Source organism: Amblyraja radiata, chromosome 1 (assembly GCF_010909765.2).
Source record: "Amblyraja radiata isolate CabotCenter1 chromosome 1, sAmbRad1.1.pri, whole genome shotgun sequence".
Taxonomy (NCBI): Eukaryota; Metazoa; Chordata; class Chondrichthyes; order Rajiformes; family Rajidae; genus Amblyraja; species Amblyraja radiata.
In genome coordinates, this window is record NC_045956.1 from 168,100,148 (window position 1) to 168,125,650 (window position 25,503).

Here is a 25,503-nt window from a genome sequence, read left to right on the forward strand (position 1 = left end):
CGCTGCCTCAAAAGGCAAACAGCATCATCAGAGACTCACCACCCTTGCCACACACTCATTTCACCCCTACCATGGGGAAGTACGTACAGGAGCCTGAAAACTGTAACGTACAGCTTCTTCCCTACACCCATCAAGCTATTAAATACGATAGCCTCCAATAAACTCTGAATTAGAGTTCGGAGCATTGGTTTTGTTTTTTGGCACTATTATTGTTTGTTTTGTTTAGATTTACATGTGTGTATGAGCAAATGTAGACAGACACACATATATATGTGTGTATATGGATGTATACGTGTATATATATACACACACACACTGAACTTTTTGTTCTTCATTTATTATATTGTTTACAGTGTACTATGTTTACATGTGTAGTATAGAACTGCAGATGCTGGTTTAAATCGAAGGTAAACACAAAATGCTGGAGTAACTTTAGGGTCGAAACCCGAAACATCACCCATTCCTTCTCTCCAGAGATGCTGCCTGTCCCACTGAGTTACTCCAGCTTTTTGTGTTTACCTACTAGGTTTACATATTCTGTTGTGCTGCTGCAAATAAGAATTTAATTGTTCTGTTTGGGACATGTGACAATAAAACACTCTTGACTCTCAACTCTTAATGTTTATTTTACTTCATGAATCCGGAGCATTGGACTAACGGCCCATCCGGGGACAGGTGGGGAGAAAGGGAACAAAAAGCATGTTGCAATAGCCCGGTGAACAAGAGAGTGAAGTGGCGGTGAGCCAGTGGAGAAAAAGGTCCTGAAGGTTTGTTAATCATAACTAATCACTCTGGAGGAGAGAGGATGGGGGGAAGAGGGAAGAGTGACAAAATAAAAACAATGCTGGAATGTTGAGGTGTGAAATGCTGCAAGTGCTGAGTATCTGAAAATGCTGCAATGTCAGCTGTGATTCAATAATCAATGAGGGAGTGCAGCGTAGGTTTACAAGGTTAATTCCCAGGATGGCGGGACTGTCATATGCTGAGAGAATGGAGCAGCTGGGCTTGTACACTCTGGAGTTTAGAAGGATGAGAGGGTATCTCATTGAAACATATTAGATTGTCAAGGGCTTGGACACACTAGAGGCAGGAAACATGTTCCCGATGTTGGGGGAGTCAAGAACCAGGGGCCACAGATTAAGAATAAGGAGTAAGCCATTTAGAACGGAGACGAGGAAACACTTTTTCTCACAGAGAGTGGTGAGTCTGTGGAATTCTCTGCCTCAGGGTGGTGGAGACAGGTTCTCTGGATGCTTTCAAGAGAGAGCTAGATAGGGCTCTTAAAATTAGCGGAGTCAGGGGATATGGGGAGAAGGCAGGAACGGGGTACTGATTGGTGATGATCAGCCATGATCACATTGAAATGCGGTGCTGGCTCGAAGGGCCTTCTCCTGCACCTATTGTCTATTGTCTAATTACAGAGATCTAGGATCCAATCAACCCTAGCTTAAGTGTGAAAATCTTATTTGATACCCCAGTGCAGTAGTGAAGGAGTGTTGTAATGACTGAGGTCCTGTCTTCTCACGAGATGCTTCAGCTGGTGGAGCTGCTGCCTCACAGTTCCAGTGGCCCAATTTCAATCCTGACCACCAACACGATCCGTGTGGAGTTTCCACATTCTCCCTGTGATTGTGTGGGTTTCCTCTCATGCTCTCATGCTCCAGTTTCTTCCAACATCCCAAAAGGCCGGTTTCTATACTGTGTCTCTTCATAACAGAGTCTGCTCTGTTTTTGTCCCTGGAATCCTGACCAAAAAGCACTATCGAAACACAACCCTTTATTTAAGATAACAGTCAACAAATGTTGGCTTCAACTACCAACACAAAGGATCTCATGGGATATTTTAGAATCCTTGAACCACAATTGTTTTCATTCATGATTCAAGCAATAGGTGATATCCCAAAAGTGCATATCGCCAAGACAAGCAACCGGCAAGCCTGGCTCTCATTTACTTAATTCAAGATGGACTGCCGAGAGTGTGGGGGGACCTGTGCCGTCGAGAGCGAGGGGGGAGGGGACAGCCGAGAGCGAGGGGGGTGGGACCGGCGAGAGCATAGAGGGATGGGACCGCCAAGAGCGGGGGGGGGGGAGGCCGCCGAGGAGGGGGGGGGGGTGGGACCACCGAGAGCGAGGGGCTGCCGAGAGCATGGGGGGAGGGGGGAGGGGGGGGAATAGGACCGCCGAGAGCATAGAGGGACCCACGTTGCTGAGATCAACCTGGCGGGGCTGCCGGGAAACAATGTGTGAAGCAGCGGCCACGTACGGCAGCAGGCCTGGTTCGCCATCGTGAGCAGAAGATAAAACTGTTTGATGGACTTTTGTAACTCTGTCGTCGCAAGAAACATGGCGACTTGGTGAACAGCCTCGGTGAGGTCTGCTGTATGATTTAACCGGCTTGTATGCAATACAAAACATTTCACTGTACCTGGGTACATATGACAATAAAGTATAATTGATATCAACTTAAAATAACCTCTCTGTCGTCCTTACTAGAGCTGCTGTCTCCTCTGTCTGATCATGCTGTTCCAGCTTGGCCCTTTCCTGTGCTATTAAGATCAGAAGTTTATGTATCACATGGACATCTTTCATCACTGATTGCAGATTAACAGTTTGTCCATTGGTAAACATCTGGTCTCCAAGCCGATTAATTGGACGAAATCTGGAAAATGCAAAACATGTAACAGTGCATATGGACACCCAAATCATGGGACATTTTATATCAACAGCACAGGAGCAGTTCTATTTTATCATCACAATAAAAACTACTTCAATAGTTTAAACATGGAAGAGGGCCCCGACCCAAAACGTCACCTATCTCCATGTTCTCCAGAGATACTGGCTGACCCACTGAGTTACTCCAACACTTTGTGTCTAGTTTAAACATGGCACAGTGGCACAGCGGTAGAGTTGTTGTCTTATAGCGCCTGAGACCCGGGTTTGATCCTGACAACGGGTGTTGTCTGTACGGAGTTTACACGTTCTTCCTGTGGCCGCGTGGGTTTTCTCCAGAGCTCCGGTTTCTTCCCGCACTCCAAAGGCATACAGGTTTGTAGGTTAATTGGCTTTGGTAAAAATTGTTAGTTGTCCCTAGTGTGCAGAATAGTGCAAGTGTATGTGGATTACTGGTCGGCACGGACTCGGTGGGCCCCATGATCTGTTTCCGTGCTGTATCTCCAAAAATCAACCAAACATCTGCGGATTTGCCATTAATTTATCTTTAAAATATTTCAGAACGTAAAGTGAAGGTCCACCACAAGATGCAATAATGCATTTTACAAGGGAAAAAAATCACCTTTTGAGATAGTCTTACCTGGAAGGAGGCACAAGAAGAAGATCAAGGAAAAACATGTCTAGGTTCCAGTTGGATTTTGAGCTTCCATGCGTTTTCATGCCAGAAAACAGACACTTCAGGAAGAAGCCTAATTAAAATAATGAGCTGACTTTAATAAGTAGCAGATAAAAGTTATTATGGAACAACATTTGGATGCAAGTGTTAGTTGTCAGCAGCTTACCTCTTTAAAATATGCAGCACTGGGGTTAATATTGTCATATGACAACTAGGATGAAACCCAGAAAGGCAATAGGAAAGTCTCCCATCTCCACTCCCCTCAAGAGTTCGATAAACCAAATAGTGCACAGTCCCAGGGTGCATTTATTCAGCACAATTGTGAATTTCATTCAGGCAGGAGGATGGCATGTAGAGTGGGCACATTTCAATTGTGCATTAAGGCAAGCTGAAAGAGCAGCATATTGAGAGCTATGCTTTGAACCCAAGGGAAAAGAGCCTCCTTTTATATCTCAAATCCCCCAGTCCCGGTAACATCCTTATAAATCTTTTCTTGCAGTTTTTCTACATTACTGATATCTAAAGTGGGAAGTGAACCCTCAGCTAATACTCAAAGGTAAGGTGCTGATCACTGGGGTACAACTGACACTGTAACTGACACTTGTGGCTAAAGGGATCAGGGGGTATGGAGAGAAGGCAGGTACCGGATACTGAGTTGGATGATCAGTCATGATCATATTGAATGGCGGTGCAGGCTCGAAGGGCCGAATGGCCTACTCCTGCACCTATTTTCTATGTTTCTATGTTTCTATGTAATAGCATGTCTGCATGAACCTGAAAAGTGAAAGACAACATTTCCTCAAGTGAAAGGACAACCATACTCTTCGATCTAATAGAAGTATACACAATCATGAGAGGAATGGATCGGATAGATGCAGTCTCTTGCCCAGTGGGGGAATCGAGGACCAGAGGACATAGGTTCAAGGTGAAGGGGAAAAGATTTAATAGGAATCCGAGGGGTAACTTTTTCACACAAAGGGTGGTGGGTGTATGGAACAAGCTGCCAGAGGAGGTAGTTGAGGCTGGGACTATCCCATCGTTTAAGAGACAGTTTGACAGGTACATGGATAGGACAGATTTAGAGGGATATGGACCAAGCGCAGGCAAGTGGGACTAGTGTAGCTGGGACACTGTTGGGCCAAAGGGCCTGTTTCCACATTGTATCACACTATGACTCTATGACTATCCAGGCAGATCATACTGTACACAAATAAACCCGGTAGTGCAAGGAAAATAAAGAGAGTGCAGAATATAGCTCTACAGGTAGAGAAAGTGTAGATGCTAAAAACAGCAAGCTTCAATTTACATTTGTCCTTTCATCTTATTCAAACATTTATGATGTTTACATACCACTATGATAAGATGGCACCGGAGCATAGTGACTCTTTGCGTGCTCTTCCCAGAGGAGGTTCTACTGTTATCCAACACAATCGCTCTACATTTTCAAAATCTCTTTTCTAGCCATAAATCCAGCACCATTCCTATGTGTTCTAATTGTATTCTCTTTAATAACACATTGTGACATTGGACTTGGTCTATGGAACTGGTGCACTTCAATGCTGAGAATTATATTCTGCCCTCTGCATCTTCCCCATTGCTCAACCTATTATACTAGAGTTTGACGACTGTATTCATGTACAGTATTATCTCGACTGTTTGGATAGCACGCAAAACAAAACTTTTCACTGTACACGTGATAATAATAAACTCAAAACTAATGTGATTTAGTTCCCCAGCAAAATCCTGCAATCATTTACCATCATTATTCCACAGTTCCATAACATGTTCTTTGGCTGTGATGGGTGTCAGGACTCCTCGTTTTCCAAAGAGCGAATCATCGATTCCTTGATAAAAATTTAAAAAGTAAATATTTACTCAGATGTACAACTGCACATATTTACTCATTGAACAGATAGCTGTGTTCACAGTTTATCCCCATATTCACTCCAGTTTTATTCCATAAGAGACATCCCTCCTCTCACTGCTGTTCAAGAAGGAACTGCAGATGCTGGAAAATCGAAGGTACACAAAAATGCTGGAGAAACTCAGCGGGTGCAGCAGCATCTATGGAGCGAAGGAGATAGGTAACGTTTCGGGCCGAAACCCTTCTTCAGACTGAAGGGTTTCGGCCCGAAACGTTACCTATCTCCTTCGCTCCATAGATGCTGCTGCGCCCGCTGAGTTTCTCCAGCATTTTTGTGTACCTCCCTCCTCTCACTCCCTGCCTGCAGCTTCACAAGCTTCTTCCATCTTCTTCCCAGTTCTGATGAAGTCTTCAACCCCAAACATTGATACTGACCGAAGAATTTGCAGTATTTTGTATTTTTAGATTTCCAGCATCTGTAGATTATTAAATTTTCATTTAGGTAGAGCACAACTGGAGTGCTGTGTGCAGTTTTGGGTGCTGGCCTATACAGTATATTGAATGAAACTATATTGGACAGGGTGCAGAGGAGATTCACCAGGATATTGCCCAATTCATTAAGGCTGGTTCTCTTCTCACGGAAGCAGCCTGATTCGCTGAGTATTTCCAGAATTATATGCGGTTATTTTAAGTCGGAGGCAAGAAGGAATTTCTTCTCTTAGATAATCAAAAGGGACATTCAAGGAGGTGAGTGAAGGACATTTAAATTACAAGCAAACCAAGGGGTATGACAAGAGAACAGGTGAAATGTTCCACCTGCCCAAGTTTGGCCCATATCCCTCGAAACCTTTCCTATCCGCGTACCTGTTCAAATGTCTTTTAAATGTTGTTTTAGTACCTGCCTCAGCTATCACCTCTGGCAGCTCATTCCATATACCCAGCATTCTCTGTGTGATAAAAACTGTCCCTCAGGTTCCTAGAAAATCTTTCCCCTCCGACCTTAAACCCAAGTTCTCTGAATCTTGATTCCATAGCTCTGGGTAAACTCTATGCATCTACCCTCTCTATTCCCCTCATGATTTGACGCACTTCCATGTACCTGCACCTCAATGTACTTGTGCATTAATGCAAATTGATTTGAATGGAGATCCATTGAGAAGTTACAATTTCCAGCAATCATATTTTTAACTCTTTCAAAGTCAAAGTACAAAGGATGACAGAAAATGCTGGAGTCACTCAGTGGGATAGGCAGCATCTCTGGAGAGAAGGAATGGATGATGTTTAGCGTCGAGACCTTTCTTCAGACCATAATGTCACCCATTCCTTCTCCCCAGAGATGCTGCCTATCCCGCTGAGTTACTCCAGCATTTTGTGTCTACCTTCGATTTTAGCCAGCATCTGCAGTTCTTTCCCACACATTAAGTACAAAAGGGTTCCTGTAAAAAGATAGCTTCAGTAATAGTGACTACAAAGATAACATATAGCTATCGTTTATCTATCACCTTTGAGTAAACCACAAAGTGCTGGAGTAACTGATCAGGTCAGCAATCCTTACCTTTCATCCTTACCTGACCATTGCTCCGTGTGGCTTGGTTAGTGTAAAATGACTTGCTTGTCACACAAAGTCTTTTACTAGATAACTTTATTATAAGCACTACACACACTATGCACTAGCTGTCCGTGGTCATCACTGGAGCTAGAGAGCGAGCTGGAGGTGGGGAAGCTACAATTATACAAGAGACAATGGGGAGTGGTTAGTAGTGGTGAGGTCACTATGTTAAAGGAGCATGCACTGATCTACATCCTTCCTCTTGGAAACAAAAGCATTGCACTTGCACAGAGCGACCACGGCTCATACGCTAGAATTAGAAACCGCGCAGGGAACAGTTAAAACAGCCATCCACGGCAACTCGGGAGCCGGCTGCTGCATGAGAGGTTGGCGCTGTTGATGAGGCAGGAGACCTATTGCAGGCAGCACAGGCGGAGACCCTGTCCCGGATGTCCTGAGCCATGCCCGGCCAGTAAAACTGGCTTTGGGCCTGGGACAAAGTGGCCTCAACCCCGGGGTGGCCGTTGTGGGCGGTTTGAAAGTAATGATCCCGCAGCGCGGCCGGCACCACGACCTTGTGACCCTTCACCACCACGCCGTTGTGCAGCACCAATTCATCCCGAACCAGGAAGTAGGGCACGGCACCAGCCGGCAAGGAAGAGCGTCGGTCAGGCCAGCCACGGCGGATGATGCCCGCAAGCTGTTGCAGGGCAGGATCAGCGGCAGTGTGTTTGACCAGGGACTGCATCTGCTGGGAAGGAACAATGTTAACGTTCAGTACCATCAGGTCAGACGATTCGTATGGATGGCGGGCAACGGAAGGGAGCGGCGCACGGGACAATGTGTGGGCCACGAACATATCCTTGCCCTTGCGGTACACAATCTGGAACGTGAAACGCTGGAGCTGCAGCATCATCCGCTGCAAACGGGAAGAGGCCGCATGGATGGGCTTGTTCAAGATAGAGACCAGCGGCTGGTGGTCAGTTTCAATGGTGAAGGTATTGCCCAGAATGTAGTCCTTGAATTTGGAGCAGGCGAACACCACGGCAAGGAGCTCCTTCTCAATCTGAGCGTAGCGCTGCTCAGCAAGGGTCATGGTGCGAGAGGCATAGGAAACAGGCAGCTGCCGATTGTCATAGAGCTGCAGGCAGGCGGCACCGAGGCCGAACTGAGATGCATCACGTGAGGACAATTGGCCTGTTTAGATCGAAGAACTTGAGAGTCGGGGTGCGTGCGAGCTTGGACTTCAGGGCCACGAATGCCGACTGGTGATGTGGGAGCCAGACCCAGGCATTGTCCTTCTTGATCAGCTCCCTCAGGGGAGCACTCAGTTCGCTGAGGTCGGGTATGAACTTTCCCAGGTAGTTGACCATGCACAGAAAGCGCTGCAGGCCGGGCACGTCGGTGGGAGTGGGCATTTCGGTGACCGCTGCCGTCTTCTGGGGGTCTGGCTTTAGACCCCCGGCCGTGAAAACGTGGCCTACGTAAGTGACTTCCGGAACGCGGAACCGACACTTCTTCGGGTTGAGTTTGAGATTGATCTCACGAGCCCTGTCCAGGACTTGGCGGAGGTGCAGGTCGTGCTCAGCGACGTCCCTCCCGTACACCAGGATGTCATCCACGATGATGATAGCGCACGGCAACCCGGCAAACAGCTGTTCCATGGTGCGCTGGAAAACCTCGCTTGCTGAGTTGATCCCAAAAGGCATGCGGAGAAAACGGAACCTGCCGAAGGGTGTGATTAAGGTGGTCTGGAAGGAGGAACGTTCATCCAGAGGGATCTGCCAGAAGGAGCTCTTGGCATCTAGGACCGAGAAGACTGTGGCCGGACCGACCTGTGCAGCGACGTCCTCCACTGTCCGCATGGGGTAGTGCGGGCGTTTGATGGCAAGGTTCAGGTCTTTCGGGTTGATGCAGATCCTGATCTCGCTCTTGTCCTTCTTGGCAGCGACGACCATGGTGGAGACCCACCGGGTGGGAGCACTCACCTCCTTGAGGATGCCCATGGCCACCATGTCACGTAGTGTGGACTCCACGCGGCCCTGCATGGCAAAAGAAATGCGGTGGGCCGGTCTAATCACTGGGTTGACCCCCGGGTCAACAACGATTTTGTAGGCACAGGGCAATTTGCCCAGAACGTCATCAAAACGGTCGGGGTACTCGCTCAGGGTCCCCATGGGGGCCTGCACCAGGTGGATGTCGCGGTGGAAAGAGACCAAGCAAAAGTCCTGGCATGCACGGGCGCCCAGCAGGGTGACGTTTTCAGAATCCAGCAGGAGAAAAGTGAGGGGCCGAGAGGTCTCAAGAACTGTACAGATAAACGTGGCCTTCCCCACAGGGACCAGAACTCCTCCCCCATAGGCATGAAGGCGGGAGCCATCGGGAGTAACCCTCTCCCCAGATCTTATCTGCTTGAAGAGGCTAACAGACATAACATTGGCAAAAGCACCAGTATCGACCTTCGCAGGGAAGGAGTGGCCATTCACAGTAACATGTACAGAGGGATCCGTTATCAATGCAGGTGCACCCAAAAGCGAAAACACAGTTGAATCACCATGGGAGGAGCTCGTATCAGTCAGGGAGTTCATCCGACTGGTACTGGGAACCAGGCGCGCTATCAGTCCACAAGGTTGTTTAGACTCCTTCTTGGAGCAGGGACAGGATTCCCACGGAACCGACATGCCGCAGAAAAGTGGTTCAGCTTCCCGCAGGAATTACAAGTTTTACCCTGCGCTGGGCAAACGTTGAATTGGTGGGAAGAGAAATTGCAATTTGGGCAGCGACGAGGGGTGACCTTAGCAGGCGCAGCGGCGGTGCCCTGGCGTGGCGGGCCATTGATCCGCCGGCGGCCAGCAGCACCGGTGAAGTTGATGTCCTGGGACACCGGTTGAGATACGGAGCCAACAGCAGAGGCCATGCAAGCGGCATGCATAGCTTCCCTTAGCGTTAGATCAGGCTTCATCAGGAGCTCGTCACGCAGCTTAGAGTTCAGGAGACCGTTGACCAGGACATCCCTGATCATTTCGTCCGGGGTTATCGTTTCAAGGCGGCACCGCCGAGCCAATATGCTCACCGGGAATCTGACGCCTTTGGAAGAACTTAAAGCGCTCGATAATGTTATTGGTAGGGATATCGCAGAGGGCAGTGAATTTAGCCATGAGACATACCGGGTCGCGACGGTCTTCACCAGGGGCGAACTCGAACGAGGCATAGTGTTCCATGGCCTCTGGACCAGCCAGGTTGAGGAGCAGGTGAGCCTGTACAGCAGGAGTGGCATCAGGATGAGCGATTGCAATATAGTGTTCATAGTCGCGCTGGAAGACAGTCCAGCGGTGGACGATGTCCGTGTCAAAAACGAGCATGTCGGGACGACGATACGAGTTGGACATAATAAAAAACAGGGGGATGGGGACACAACTGGGAGAAAGCAAACAATAAAAATAAAGCCGATGAACAGGAGACGCGAGTCTACCGTTGTGACACCATGTAAAATGTCTTGCTTGTCACACAAAGTCTTTTACTAGATAACTTTATTATAAGCACTACACACACTATGCACTAGCTGTCCGTGGTCATCACTGGAGCTAGAGAGCGAGCTGGAGGTGGGGAAGCTACAATTATACAAGAGACAATGGGGAGTGGTTAGTAGTGGTGAGGTCACTATGTTAAAGGAGCATGCACTGATCTACAGTTAGCCTCTTATTAAACTGAACAGTCTTAGAGACATACGGAAACAGGTCCTTCAGTCCACCTTACGCACACCGACCAACATGTCCCATCTACACTAATCCCACCTGCTTGCGTTTGGCCCATATCCCTCTAAACCCATCCTATCCGTGTGCCTGTCTAACTGTTTCTTAAACTCTGCAATAGTCCCTGCCTCAACTACCTCCTCTAGCAGCTCGTACCATACACCCAGCCCACCCTTTGTCCTATTAAATCTTTTCCCCTTCACCTTAAACCCACGTCCTCTGGTTCTTAAAATCTGGTTTGGAAGTGGCCAACCAAACCATCCAATTCAAGAGCAATGGTGGCTTTTACAGCAACCTCCCCATGAGATGCCATGAATGCTAAGCAGGATAAACAGATGTCTGAGCGGAAGATATCAGAGCACTGGGGCCTCAAGGCGACTGCAGTACACGAGGGCCATGAACAACACAAGTCTATATTTGAGGAACACTACACTATCTAATGGTCTTCGCTCTGAAGGCACCGTCGATACATGTTACCATAGCACCACCTCTGTTCCTGTTTGCTAACTGTGAAAAGATGTTGCTTCAGGTTAGTTATCAGAGCTTTACCTCCACTTTCTTCCTCTGTTTTATTTGTTTTTTTTTGCGATTTGGTTTTGAGTGCAGTCGTGGGGTACGTCACTATTAGTTTGCTGTTGTGTTCCTTTCGCACAATTGATTTACGGGCACTAAAGAAAAGAATACAAGGTTTTATGAATGCAGTAAGAAAGAACGGTAGATGCTGGTAAAATCGAAGGAAGACACAAAATGCTGGAGTAACTCAGCGGGTGAGGCAGCATCTATGTAGAGAAGGAATGTGCGACGTTTCGGGTCGAGACCCTACTTCAGACTGATGTCAGGGGAGGGACAGAGATAGAATGTAGGCAGAGACAGTAAGACTAGTGGGAGAACTGGGAAGTGAAAGGGGATGGAGAGAGAAAGCAAGGGCTATCTGAAGTTAGAGAAGTCAATGTTAATACCGCTGGAGTGTAAGCTACCCAAGTGAAATATGAGGTGCTCTTCCTCCAATTAGCACTGGACCTCACTCTGACAATGGAGGAAGCCCAGGACAGAAAGGTCAGATTGGGAATGGGGAGTTGAAGTGCTGAGCCACCGGGAGATCAGGTAGGTTAAGACGGACTGAGCGGAGGGGTTCAGTGAAACGATCGCCGAGCCTGCGCTTGGTCTCACCGATGTAGAGAAGTTGACACCAGGAACAGTAGATGAGGTTGGAGAAGGTACAAGTGAACCTCTGCTTCACCTGGAAAGACTGTTTAGGTCCTTGGATGAAGTCGAGGGGGACGTAAAGGAACAGGTGTTGCATCTCCTGCGCTTGTTCCTGGGGAAGGGGTGGTTTGGGTAGGAAGGGACGAGTTGACCAGGGAATTACGGAGGGAACGGTCTCTGCAGAGAGCAGAAAAGGATGGAGACGGGAAGATGTGGCCAGTAGTGGGATCCCGTTGGAGGTGGCGAAAATGGTGGAAGATTATATGCTGTATACGACGGCTGATGGGGTGGAAGATGAGGACAAGTTCTAGATGCCAGCACCATTTCTGAGGTTTGCATTTCTGGGCTACATGCTTTTATGAGTTTATCTCTTCACCTTCTCCTGAAGAGACAGCAGAAATTACAAACTTAAAGTGACATGCTTTTTATCTATCCTCCCCCACCAACCACTACTGACAAACTAAATGGTTCCTTATATCAAGACAACAGTCATAAAGCTGTACAACAGAGACAGGCCTTATGTCCACCTTGTCTCATTTACCCGCCTTTGACACATTGCCCCTATGCTCTTCCTTGCAATCCATCTATAGAGTAAAACAGCATGGAAACAGGCCCAACTTGCCCATGCCAAACAAGATGTCCCATCTATGCTGGTCCTACCTGCCTGCAATTGTCTCATATGCCTCTACACCTTTCCTATCCATGTACTTGTCCACATGCCTTTTAAATGTAGTAATCGTTCCATATACTCACCACCCTCTGTGTGAAAAAAATGCCCCCCAGGTACCTATTAAATCTTTCCCTTCTCGCCTTAAAACAATGTCACCTATACCTGCCCAAATGTCTTTTAAAAGTCGTAATTGTATCTGCAAACAATTGTATATGTGACATGCCACCATTATGTTCCTTTCTCCCCAAGTGTGTGGCTATATCTCGCTCACACACAGAGAAGGAGAGCACAGAAGAATATTATAAAGCTGGTGGTCTAGAACCACACATACAGCCATTCTTAACATGCTACGGTGGCTGTATGGTGGCACAATGGTAGAGTTGCTGCCTAACAGCACTTGCAGGTTCGATCCCGATGACAGGTGCTGTCAGTATGGAGTTTATACATTCTCCCCATGACTGCGTGGGCTTTCTCCGAGATCTTCCTCCCACACTCCTAACTGGCTCGGTATAAATGTAAATTGTCCCTAGTTTATGTTGGATAGCGTTAGTGCGCAGTGATTACAGATCGGTATGGACTCGGTGGGCCTGTTTCCATGTTGTATTTCTAAATTAAAAAACTACAGGAACTAACTGATTTAGGAAACAGCAAAGAAGAACTGCTAGTAATTTCCATTGTAAACCTATTCCTTGGTATAAATGACTATTTCACCCTCCGAAATCCACAGGTTCTGTCCTCGACAAGTAAACTAGGAACGAGGTACCTGGCTTCCAACAATGATAAACACCTTCTTATGAATCAGGTATGCTTCAGCCACTGGAGAGCATTTCCCTTCATTCCAATTAATGTAACTATGTCAGTCCAGATTTCAATGCTTGAATTTCAGCAGTACTCTGCTAATAAAGGATATTATTATGTATACTGTGTCGTCTGTGAACTTCATGTACCCTGTTTTTGTTTATTGGTATTTCTTTGCACCCTGGTATATCGGACAACTGTCAATCTGACAATATATGAATCTGTAAAAATCACTTACTTGCAGTTTGGGCATTTTCGTGATTTCATGTAGTTTTTCCAGAAATCTCTTATTAATCTATCCTTGCAGTCAGTTACATTTTTCACCTTGCAACAAAACACAACCACAATATAATGTCACTGTTAAAATGTAAAACAAGTATCAAGTGCACTTAATATCAATCGGAACAAAAACCTTGATGAAGAAAGAGAGCACAATGCTCACAGGGAGGCAGGAGAAATTCAAGCATTAAGCTGTAAAGAATGCAGAGAAGATTTACAACTATGTTGTCAGGACTCGAGGGGCTGAGCGGAGAAGTTGAGCAGGCTTGGACTTTACTCCTTGGAGCACAGGAGGTGTGGTGTGATCTTATAGAGGTGTATAGACAGGGTGAATGCACAGGGAAGGACAATCAAAAACCACAGGACGTAGGTTTAAGCTCTAGGCCGCAGGGCAGCTAGGATACCAGCCTGCAGTCGGCCTCAGAAGTCAGTTATCGGAACGGATTTGCCAGCTCCGGCCAGGGTGGGATTCCAGTGCCCCAGCCGCAGGGGGCAAATTCTACCCGCTGATCGGCGTGGAGGTCCCAATGAGATTGAGATCGGCCGCCTCATGGCCTAGGCCGCCGCATTTTGGGGGACATCTGGGGCTGGTACAGGTACATGGACAGGAACATGGATGGATTATAAGGAATAGGAGTAGAATTAGGCCATTCGGCCCATCAAATCTACTCCACCATTCAATCATGGCTGATCTATCTCTCCCTCCTAGCCCCATTCTCCTGCATTCTACCCATAACCTCGGATACCTGTACTAATCAAGAATCTATCTATCTCTGCCTTGAAAATATCCACTGACTTGACCTCCACGGTCTTCTGTGGCAAATAATTCCACAGGAAAGATTTCCACAGTTCCTGCAGAATTCACTGACACAGAGCACATTAGCAGCTGGGTCACTGAATATACTTAAAGGTAAATTCTTAGATATAAAAGTGATTGAGGTGTAATCTGAAGAGTCTTCATTTCCCAGTGCTTTCTAATTCCATTTGCAAACATCATTACGCAAATTCTCCGGTGATTTTGTCATTCCAATGCCCACATACAAAATGCATCGCCGATCTTTCTCTAATTCAAATTATACCAATTTAGTCTACTATCTATTAAGAGTCGAGCCCTTGAACACCACAAAAATGTAGGCAATGTCCTTTAATAAGGTCTACTTTAGTTTAGAGATACAGTGCGGAAACAACCCTTCGGCCCACTGTGTCCACGCTGACCAGCAATCCCAGAACACCAACACTATCTTACACACACTAGGGATAATTTTACAATTATATATAGAAACATAGAATATAGGTGCAGGAGTAGGCCGTTTGAGTCAGCATTCCATTTAAAATAATCATGGCTGATCATCCAAATTCAATACTCCGTTCCTGCTTTTTCCCCATATCCCTTGATTCATTTAGCCCTAAGAGCTAAATCTAACTCACTCTTTAAAACATCCAGTGAATTGGCCTCCACTGCCTTCTGCGGCAGAGAATTACACATTCACAACTTTCTTTGTGAAAATGCTTTTTCTCATCTGTCTTAAATGGCCTACCCCTTATTCTTAAACTGTGACCCCTGGTTCTGGACTCCCCCAACATCGGGAACATTTTTCCTGCATCGAGCCTGTAGAATCCCTTAAGAATTTTATACGTTTATATAAGATCTCCTCTCATCTTTCTAAATTCCAGTGAATACAAGCCAGTTGACCCATTCTTTCATCATATGTCAGATAGTCCAGATAGCCATGGGAGTCAATGGAGATAGTGAGCTCTAGGAACGGTAGGGAGGTGTCGGAAATGGTCCAGATGAATTTGAGTGGCGATTGAAATTAGTGGTGAAAAGGATGAAGTCAGTGAGTTCTGCATTAGTGCAGGAGGTAGCACCAATGCAGTCATCAATGTAGCGGAGGTAGAGTTCGGGGATAGGGCCACGGTACGCTTCGAACAAGGATTGTTCGACGTACCCTACAAAGAGGCAGGCATAGCTGGGGCCCATGCGCGTGCCCATAGCTACGCCTTGGATTTGGAGGAAATGGGAGGAGTCAAAGGAAAAGTTGTTGAGGGTAAGGACCTAGGTGGAGGATCTCCAGCATTTTTGTCTACCTTCGATTTTTCCAGCATCTGCAGTTCTTTCATAAACCAATGCATCCACGATTTCTACGGCCACCTCCTTGAGCACTCTGGGATTTATCTACCTTTAGTCAGGAAATTTATCTACCTGACAGTCCCAACAATTTACCCAACACCATTTCCTGACTAATGTGTATTCCCTTCAGTTCCTCCCTCCCACTAGATCCTCGTCCCCTAGTATTTCCGGGAGATTGTTTGTGTCTTCCTTAGTGAAGACAGAACCAAAGTACTTGTTTAACTGGTCTGCCATTTCCTTGTTTCCCATTATAAATTCACCTGTTTCTGACTGTAAGGGACCTACATTTGTCTTCACTAAGCTTTTCCTCTTTAGAGTCTGTTTTTATACTCCCTGCAAGCTTTTTTTCATACTCTATTTCCCCCCTCTTAATTAACCCCTTTTCCTCCTCTGTTGAATTCTATATTTCTCCCAGTCCTCCGGTTTGCTGCTTCCTCTGTCCAATTTATATGCCTCTTCCTTGGATTTAACACTATCCTTCATTTCCCTCGTTAGCCACGGTTGAGCCGCCTTCCCCATTTCATTTTTAAGCCAGACAGGGATGAACAATTGTTGAAATTCATCCATGCAATCTATAATTCTTTGCCATTGCATCTCCACCGTCAACCCTTTAAGTCAGGATTAAAGCAAAGTTTTGTCAGAGCATTTCAGCATTCTAGTACCTGAAAATCAGTATTTTGCGGAGGAAATCAGTATTTTTATGCGGTGCCATTTAGATGAAAAATATGTTATTTTTTATGTGCGGTCATACCCTTGTAAAAGTACAAGAATGCATAACTTTGCTGCCAATTGACATGTCTTCTACGCACCTTACTTGACAGTGCATTAATTGCCATCTCTTTGTATACTGCTGTTTGAATGGCTGTTTCCTGCTTTTAGCACCAGATGATGATGTAGAAGCCATTTTGGAAGCCTCCCTCTCCCTCCCTCGCTCTCTCTCCCTCTTTCCTCTCTTTCCCTCCCTCTCCCTCCCTTCCTCTCTCCCTCCCTCCCGCCCTCCTTCTTTCCCTCCCTCTTCCCTTCCTTTTTTTCTCCCTCCCTCTCTTATTCCCTCCGTCCCTCTCACTCCTTCTCTCCTTCTCCCTCCCCGAACAGTCTGTGATCCATAGTGCTGTGGCCATAGTGCTATGTGTAAAGCCCATAGTGCTCCAGCTGATAGCGCTATTTTTAGAACCCAACAGCTATTCATTTAAATTCCCACCCGCTAAACTAACAGTGGTGTTTAAACCTGTAGCGGGACAGGTAGCTCAAAGCTTACGAAAATACACCCAGATCTTGAAATTTAAAACAACAATAGATTAAATCTGCTATAACCTTTAGAGGTACAGTATGACTTTTTATATCCTTGCATTTTTTAAGTAGCAAGATGAAACAGGAAGTCGGGCTGATTTTTTAAAAATCCGTATTTTACAAAGCAAAACCGCACATCCGTATTCTTATCGCATTTCCGTACAAAATACGGAAAATCCGTACTACTTGGCAGCTCTGCAATTAACCTACAAACTGTATGTCTTTGGAGTGTGGAAGGAAACCTTAAGGGTGTATGGCCATGTTACAGAGCATCACTGTGGCAATGCAAATAAAACATTTTTTCACTTACTTGGGAAAATTTACAAGACACACAATTCTTCAGCACCATCTGGGTATGTGCATTCAGTGCTTCCTGGATTTCATCTGTTGTGGCCTTAGAGTTCCTTTCCAGCACCTGTAGAAAACAAAATACCAAATAATAATGGGAAATATTTATAATTGTGATTTTTTTTTTTTGTCTGAGTCTCTTCTCACTGCTGCCATGTTTTTCTAAAACTATGCATTCCTCAGTATGTTACAGAGGTATAAACTGCCGCTCCATTGGCTTAACGCTTGATAAATGTATACGCTATAGCACTCTGTTACTACGCGGTAACAGAGAATGAAGTGGGAGCATTGGGTCAAAAACCGAATCTGTTGAGTTTATGCTGAGTTATTTAAGCTGTGGAGAGATTTGCATTTAAATGGAACATTTCACTGCTGCATGTATGCCCAAACTGTATAACTACCAATGCAGTACATATAAAGTAATGAACGAAAAATGGCAGCAAACTCATGCACCTCTGTTCCCTCACTAGAGTTTTTAAACTCAATGGTCTTCTGCTCCAGCACTGGAGCACTGGCCCCGTATTCCACACTGGATTGTTTAAATCCATTGGCCCTCTGTTCCTGCGCTGGATGTTTTCTTTAACTCACTGCATCCCTGTTCCACATGGGATTCTTTAAACGCATTGGCCTTATGCTTCAGCAGTGGATTGTTTTAAACTCACTGCATCTCTGTTCCAGCACCAATATTTATACAATACAGCATGGAAACAGGCCCTTCGTCCCAACGAGTCAGTACCAACCAGCGATCCCTGTACACTAACACTATCCTACACACGGGACAATTTACAATTTTACCGAAGCAGATTAACCTACAAACTTGTACATTTTTGGCGTATAGGAGGAAACCGGAAAACCCGCAGAAATCCCATGCAGTCACAGGGAGAATGTACAAACTCCCTACAAACAGCACTCATAGTCAGGATCGAACCAGGGCCTCTGGCGTTGTAAAGCAGCTACTCTACTGCTCTGCCACCGTGCCGCCCCAAATTATCCAGGCCAAATTGTTGAAATCATAGTCTTCAATCGCTTCCAGGAAAAATAGTGAGCTTGTAGCACCAAGAGAATTAAAAATGCTTCAAATCAATGTTAAGTACTCACCCCATTCAATATTCTCTCTAATTCATAAACATTTTCAATAGCCCCAGAATCTGCAATTTGCAGCTGATTTTGTAGCAGGTACATTGTTGCACGAGGACATGTCAGCATATGACAATTCAGGCAGGAGCCTCTGATCATGAAGTAGAGTTTCTATGTGGGAAATATTGGTTTAAACAAAAAATTAATTTTAATATATCAAGCCTACTCGGCCATTTACATAGAACAGTATTGCACACGAGCAGACCCTTCGGCCCTATCTGAGCCGAACATGGTGCCGAGACCAACTCCTAACTACCTGCACATAATCCACATTGCTTCATTTCCTGCACATCTATATGCTTATCCAAAAGTATTTTAAGCCATTCTTCTATCTGCCTCCACCACCACTCCTGAATCTGTGTTCCAAACATCCACCACCCTCTGTGCCAAAAAACTTATATCTCCTTTAAATTCTGCCTCTCTCATCTTAAAGCTATGATTGTGAAAGGTGATTTGAGATGCCACTTTGGGACATAATAACATTTCTACTTTCCATTATCTAATGTTTTTAAACGAAACTTAGACACAACTGAAATTTAGTTTAGACCAATGCTGCAAATTATTTGGAGAAATTCCAGTCTATGCAAGTTAAGGGCTATTGATCAGAACCCAGTAGAAACCAAGTAAGAGGATCCCCAGATACTTTATAACTTGCAACACAGTAATGTTATGCCATTCCCTGATCGTTCAGTTATTAATTATTACAGTAGTCTTGAGGTTCATTATGTATTGCGTGAAGTTCTGATCACCCCCAATGCAGGAAAGATGTGGTGGAAATATTAGGGGATAATACCTTTGCTTCCTCTCTGCAAACCAATTTTCTATCCACGTCAACACCCTACACCCAATACCATGTGCTCTAATTTTAGTCACCAGTCTCCCGTGCGGGACCTTATCAAAGGCTTTCTGAAAGTCTAGATACACTACATCCACTGGCTCCCCTTCATCCATTTTCCTTGTCATATCCTCAAAAAATTCCAGATTAGTCAAGCATGATTTTCCTTTCATAAATCCATGCTGCCTTGGACTAATCATTTTACTGCTATCCAAATGCTCCATTATTACCTCTTTAATAATACTCCAGCATCTTTCCCACCACAGAAATCAGGCTAACTGGTCTGTAATTCCCCGTTTTCTCGCTCGCTCCTTTCTTGAAAAGTGGGATAACATTAGCTATCCTCCAATCCACAGGAACTGACCCTGAATCTATTGAACATTGGAAAATGATCTCCAATGCGTCCACTATTTCTAGAGCCACCTTCCTGAGGACCCTGGGATGCAGACCATCAGGCCCAGGGGATTTATCATCCTTCAGTCCCATTAGCCTACCCAATACTATTTTTCTCGTCTAATGAAAATTTCTTTCAGTTCCTCTACCCCCTTAGATCCTCTGTCCTCCAGTACTTCTTGGAGATTGTTTGTGTCTTCTTTAGTGAAGACAGATCCGAAGTACCTGTTCAACTCTTCTGCCATTTCCTTGTTCCCCATAATAATTTCACCCGTGTCTGCCTTCAAGGGACCCACATTTGACTTTGCTATTCTTTTTCCCTTAACACATCTAAAGAAGCTTTTACTGTCCTTCTTTATATTCCTGGCCAGCTTCCCTTCGTACTTCATCTTTTCAGCCCGTATTGCCCGTTTTGTTTCCTTCTGTTGTCCTATGAAAGTTTCCCAATCCTCTGGCTACCGGCTACTCTTTGCTGTGCTATACATCTTTTCTTTTAGTTTTATTCTATCCCTAACTTCTCTTGTCAGCCACAGTTGCCTCCTACTCTCCTTAGAATCTTTCTTCCTTTTTGAAATGAAATGATCCTGTGTCTTCCGGATTATGCCCAGAAATTCCTGCCATTGCTGTTCTACCATCATTCCTGCCAGTATCCCTTTCCAGTCTACCTTGGCCAGCTCCTCTCTCATGCCTTCATAATCCCCTTTGTTCAACTGCATCACTGCCACTTCCGATTTAACCTTCTCCTTCTAAAATTGCAGATTAAAACGAATCATATTATGATCACTACCTCCAAGCGGCCCCTTTACCTCGAGTTCTCGTATCAAATCTGGTTCATTGGACAACAATAAATCCAGAATTGCCTTTTCTCTGGTCGGCTCCATTACAAATTGCTCTCAGAATCTCTTGTAAGAATCTCTTGTGTGCTCTTGTAATCCCTTCATCTAATTCATTAATATATATTGTAAATAGTTGTGGTCCCAGCACCGAGCCTTGCAGTACCCCACTAGTCACTGCCTGCCATTCTGAAAGGTACCCGTTAATCCCCTCTTTGTTTCCTGTCTGTCAACCAATTTTCTATCCATGTCAGCACTCTACCCACAATACCATGTGCTCTAATTTTGCCCACTAATCTCCTATGTGGGACCTTATCGCATGCTTTCAGAAAGTCCAGGTACACTACATCCACTGGCTCTTCCTTGTCCATTTTCCAAGTTACATCCTCAAAAATATCCAAAAGATTAGTCAAACATGATTTCCCCTTCGTAAATCCATGCTGACTCTGACCGATCCTGTTACTGCTATCCAAATGTGCCGCTATTTCATCTTTTTTTATTGACTCCAACATCTTCCCCACAGGCTAACTGGTCTATAATTCCCTGTTTTCTCTCTCCAGCCTTTGTTAAAAAGTGGGATAACATTAGCTACCTCTAATCCACAGGAACTGATCCTGAATCTATAGAACATTGGAAAATGATCTCCCATGCGTCCACGATTTCTAGAGCCACTTCCTTAAGTACCCTGGGATGCAGACCATCAGGCCCTGGGGATTTATCAGCCTTCAGGTCTATCAGTTTACCCAACACCATTTCCTGCCTATACTTCTGGATCGGCACATGAATATGCAAGGAATGGGAGATATGAATCATGTGCAGCAGATTTAAGAGTGGAGGGAAAAGGGAGAGAAAAATTACCCCCAAACCAGAAACAAAACTAATCACCCTCCAATGGACTAAATGTGGCAAATTACCTGTATGCTCTCATAACATTTCCGTTGTTGAGATTTACAATGTGCACACAGCACAATAACAAAAGAAAAAGTCAACCCATATCAGGTTCAAGGTGATGGGGTAAATTGGTTCAAGGTGAAGGGGAAAAGATTTAATAGGAATCCGAGGGATAACTTTTTCACACAAGGTGGGTGTACGGAGTAAGCTACCAGAAGAGGTAGTTGAGGCTGGGACTATCCCATCGTTTAAGAAACAGTTTGACAGGTACATGGATAGGACAGGTTTGGAGGGATATGGAGGGATATGGACCAAGCGCAGGCAAGTGGGACTAATGTAGCTGGGACATTGTTGGACGTTGTGGGCAAGTTGGGCTGAAGAGCCTGTTTCCACACTGTATCACTCTATGACTATGAAATTTGAGAGAGAGAGAGGGAGAGTGGTGGGTGTATGGAACAAGCTGCCAGATGGGGTAGTTGAGGCTGGGACTATCCCATCGTTTAAGAAACAGTTTGACAGGTACATGGGTGGGACAGGTTAGGAGCGATGTGGACCAAGCGCAGGCAAGTGGGACTAGTGTAGCTGGGACATGTTGGCCGGTGTGGGCAAGTTGGGCCAAAGGTCCTGTTTCCACACTGTATCACTATGATTCTATAAAGCAAAATGCAGTTGTACTATGTAACTCTGAGATCAAAACAGAAATGCTATAAAGACACAACAGGTCAGACAGCAACTGTGCAGAGAAAAAGAGTTGAACTGTATTTTTAGCCTTTACTGTTTCTATCTCAGTCACCCCCACATGTCCATTCACATCATTCTTTTATTTTTACAGCGCTCCCAATACTTACATCAAAAAATAAGGGGTTGTAGACTGTCAGCGGGAGCTCTATGTGGCCCATGTGTCCCGGGCAATTGGTAAAATCCTGAGCACAGGTACCGCAGACTTCTTTGGAATCAGCTGGACCCAACGCCAGATCATACAGACCATTTGCTGCTGGATTGCCCACATTGTCCAAGAGATTCGGATTAGTGATGGCTTTGACACTCAATTTCCTAAGGGAAAACAGATAGAATTTTGAGCTATTAAATGATGTTTGGTCATGAAATACATAGAATGAATGTTGCTAAATCTAAAGACACAAGAGGATGCAGATGCTGCAATATTGAGCATCTGTGGAGGGAATTGACCGACAATGACCTTAGTCTATCTCCTACCAAGATAAACCAAGATTATTACAGAACCAATGTACAGCCAAAGGTTCAGCCTAATTCTGTTCAATTGGTGCAAAACATATATTTAGATGCAAGAACTGGTTTGTAATTATTTTACTGAATTACAATTTTACTGAATTGCACAGAAATTACTATACAGAAACAGTCCATTCCATACAGCATACATGGCAAACAGTAGAACACAACAAACAAATTAAGTCGAAGCAGGCCTCTCGGCCCTTTGAGATTACTCTACTATTTAATAAGATCATATTTGATCTTAGTGTGGCCTCAGCTCCACATTTTTATCCACCCACTGGAATCTTTCACCCATTTCTTTATTGATTATCTACCTACAGCTTCTTTAAACATATTCAATGATTCTTCCTCAAAGGGTGGTGTTAAAGATTCATTGATGCTTTGAGAGAAGAAAAAGCCCCTTCAACTCCATCTCATGTAGGAAAACCAGTGGCCCATTGTTCTAGATTCTTCCACAGAGGAATCTACCCTCTCACACTGCTGTCTGCTGGGAATCGTATATATTACTTTAAATTTGTTTTCTTTATATATATGCTGAACTTATGTTTGTTATTTATTTTGGGTTTTACAGATGACTATGTTTACATATGTGTTGTGCTGCTGCAAGTAAGAATTTCATTGTTTCGTTTCGGGATATATGACAGTGTCCTGAGGGTGACTGCAAGATTGATACTAAGCTCTCAATCCCTTCTCTTCCTGGTCAAAGCAACATCTGTAGGGAAAAGGGGACGCGCAGGAGTCCAGCCAGAAACTAGTCGGACACGAGTTGTGTGCACTAAACGTGTTTATTCTCTCCAATACAGCTCCCTACTTCTCCCCGGACACTGGCGTTGCCCGGCCTTAAATACCAACTCAGGTACCGACCCTGTGACCAGCGCCTCCCGCACCTCTAGAGCCGATGGTTCGTTGTGCCCTTGGGCTGCCACCAAGTGCCGCCACATTGTCTACAAATCCTGCATTACGACTATACTGAATGCTCACAATATGGTTTTGTCTACATTGGAGAAAGGGCAACAGTTTTGCAGAACACTTGTGTTCAGTCTGTTGGAATGATATTGAGCTTGCTGTTGTCTGCCATTTTGGTTGAGGTCGGGCCGGCGATCGGCGTGGAGATCGGGCCAGTGGCGAGGTCGAGTAAGGGGTCGGTGATCATGGTCAAGGAAGGCGCCGGCGATTGAGAATGAGCCACATGTTTCGCCGCCGATAACAAAGGATGATCTAGCGTGGGCGACCGCCGAGAGGAACAAAGGAGGATCCGAGAGGGAACCGCTGAGACCACAAATGGAATGTGTTAACAATGGTTTGTAATAAAATGGAAATATTTTGTATCTTCATCTACGCCTTTCATGTGGCGACTCTTTGAATTCCTTGGGTATGCAAAACAAAGAATATATTACTGTGACTTGTCACATGTGACAAGAAAGTATCATTTATTTATTTATTTATTGTGACAATAAAGCATCGTTAATTCATTCTCCAACCCATCCTACTTCCACATTGACCTTTCTGCCTGTAGCCATCTGTATTATGCGGCACAGCACAGACATGATGACTTGTAGACTTTTAGAATTTACTTTAGATTTTAGAGATACAGCGTGGAAACAGGCCCTTCGCCCCACAGAATCCCCTCCGACCAGCGATCACCCCGTACACAAACAATATCCTATACACATATGGACAATTTATAATATTTACCTGCCGATCTCACCAGGGACTAACTCTACTGAACGTTTTTCCTTCCATTATTTATTATGTAAAAGAATATGTGTGTTTATGATTGTGTTTATAGTTTGTTTGGTTGTTTGTCTTTTTGCAGCATTGCCACTTTCATTTCACTGCACATCTCGTATGTGTATGTGACAAATAAACTTGACTTGACTTGAGACAAACCTGTACGTCTTTGGAGTATGGAAGAAAACCCACGCAGTCATAAGAACGCACTAACTCCGTACAGACAGCATCCATAGTGAGGATCGAACCTGGGTCTCTGGCACTGTAAAGCAGTAGCCTTACCGCTGCGCCACGGTGTCATGCTCACAGTACCTCACATGTTATTTCTGTATCAGAAATGCCTATTTGCATTATCACTCTTTCGTTTGTTTGTACAATCCAGCCTATTCGGTATGTCCCTCAGGCATTCTATTAGCAGCACATTACTTAGACAAAGAGGTTTAATCCAATTTATGTCTGAAGAAGGACTCTGACCCAAAATGTTATCCATGTTCTCCAGGGATGATGCCTGACCCACTGAGTTACTCCAGCACTTTGTGTGTTTTTATTAAACCAGCATCTGCAGTTACACGTTTCTACTTAACTGCCATGTTGAGTCATCTGGTTTCACACTATCTGGGATACTCCATTTGTTCTCACCATCACTCACCCACCTTCTCTGCTACCCAAGTCTAATTCTGTTTCCTCTCTTTCCGAGTTCTGATGAAGAGTCTCAGACCTGAAAGGTACACATTTCTCTTTCCACAGAGGTTACCTAATCTGCTGAATTTTTCCAGCAATTTCTGTATTTGTAATCTCAGATTTCCAGCATCTGTTTAAAAAAAATAATTCACCCACTCATCTGGGAAGGGTGTAGAGAAGGTTTACCAGAATGATGCCTGGATTCGGGGGTGCTACCTACATGAAGAGGTTGGATTGTTTTCCCTGTTGAGGGGAGACCTGATAGAAGTATATAAAAAGTTGAAGGGCATAGAGAAGGAAGACTGATCTGCTGAGTTACTGCAGCATTTTGTGTGTATTCCCGTTGATGATTGGTGCTCTGCTTTCACCAGCACCAAGGTGGTTAACCGACAGCCACTAGATAAGGCGAGAGGTGCAGCTGACGGTTCCCGGCACATCGGGGAACAGGTTCCTCGGCAGGTGGAGCAGAGTTGAGCTGGAGTTAGCGCTTCCTCTCCGTGCTGGCTGTAAGCCTGGAG

At 45.1% G+C, this 25,503-nt stretch overlaps 1 protein-coding gene across 1 annotated transcript in view; it reads right to left on the minus strand.

Annotated features, from left to right (window-relative positions):
* polr1a (RNA polymerase I subunit A) overlaps nt 1–25,503 on the minus strand; it is a 151,741-nt gene that overhangs the window by 123,856 nt on the left and 2,382 nt on the right. The window contains exons 2-9 of the mRNA XM_033039941.1: nt 22,171–22,375; nt 18,332–18,481; nt 17,196–17,300; nt 13,424–13,509; nt 11,061–11,179; nt 5,104–5,190; nt 3,311–3,419; nt 2,491–2,659 (exon numbers count right to left, since the gene is read on the minus strand). Of these exons, the coding sequence (XP_032895832.1) occupies nt 2,491–2,659; nt 3,311–3,419; nt 5,104–5,190; nt 11,061–11,179; nt 13,424–13,509; nt 17,196–17,300; nt 18,332–18,481; nt 22,171–22,375 (1,030 nt within the window). The remainder of the gene's footprint in view (nt 1–2,490; nt 2,660–3,310; nt 3,420–5,103; nt 5,191–11,060; nt 11,180–13,423; nt 13,510–17,195; nt 17,301–18,331; nt 18,482–22,170; nt 22,376–25,503) is intronic.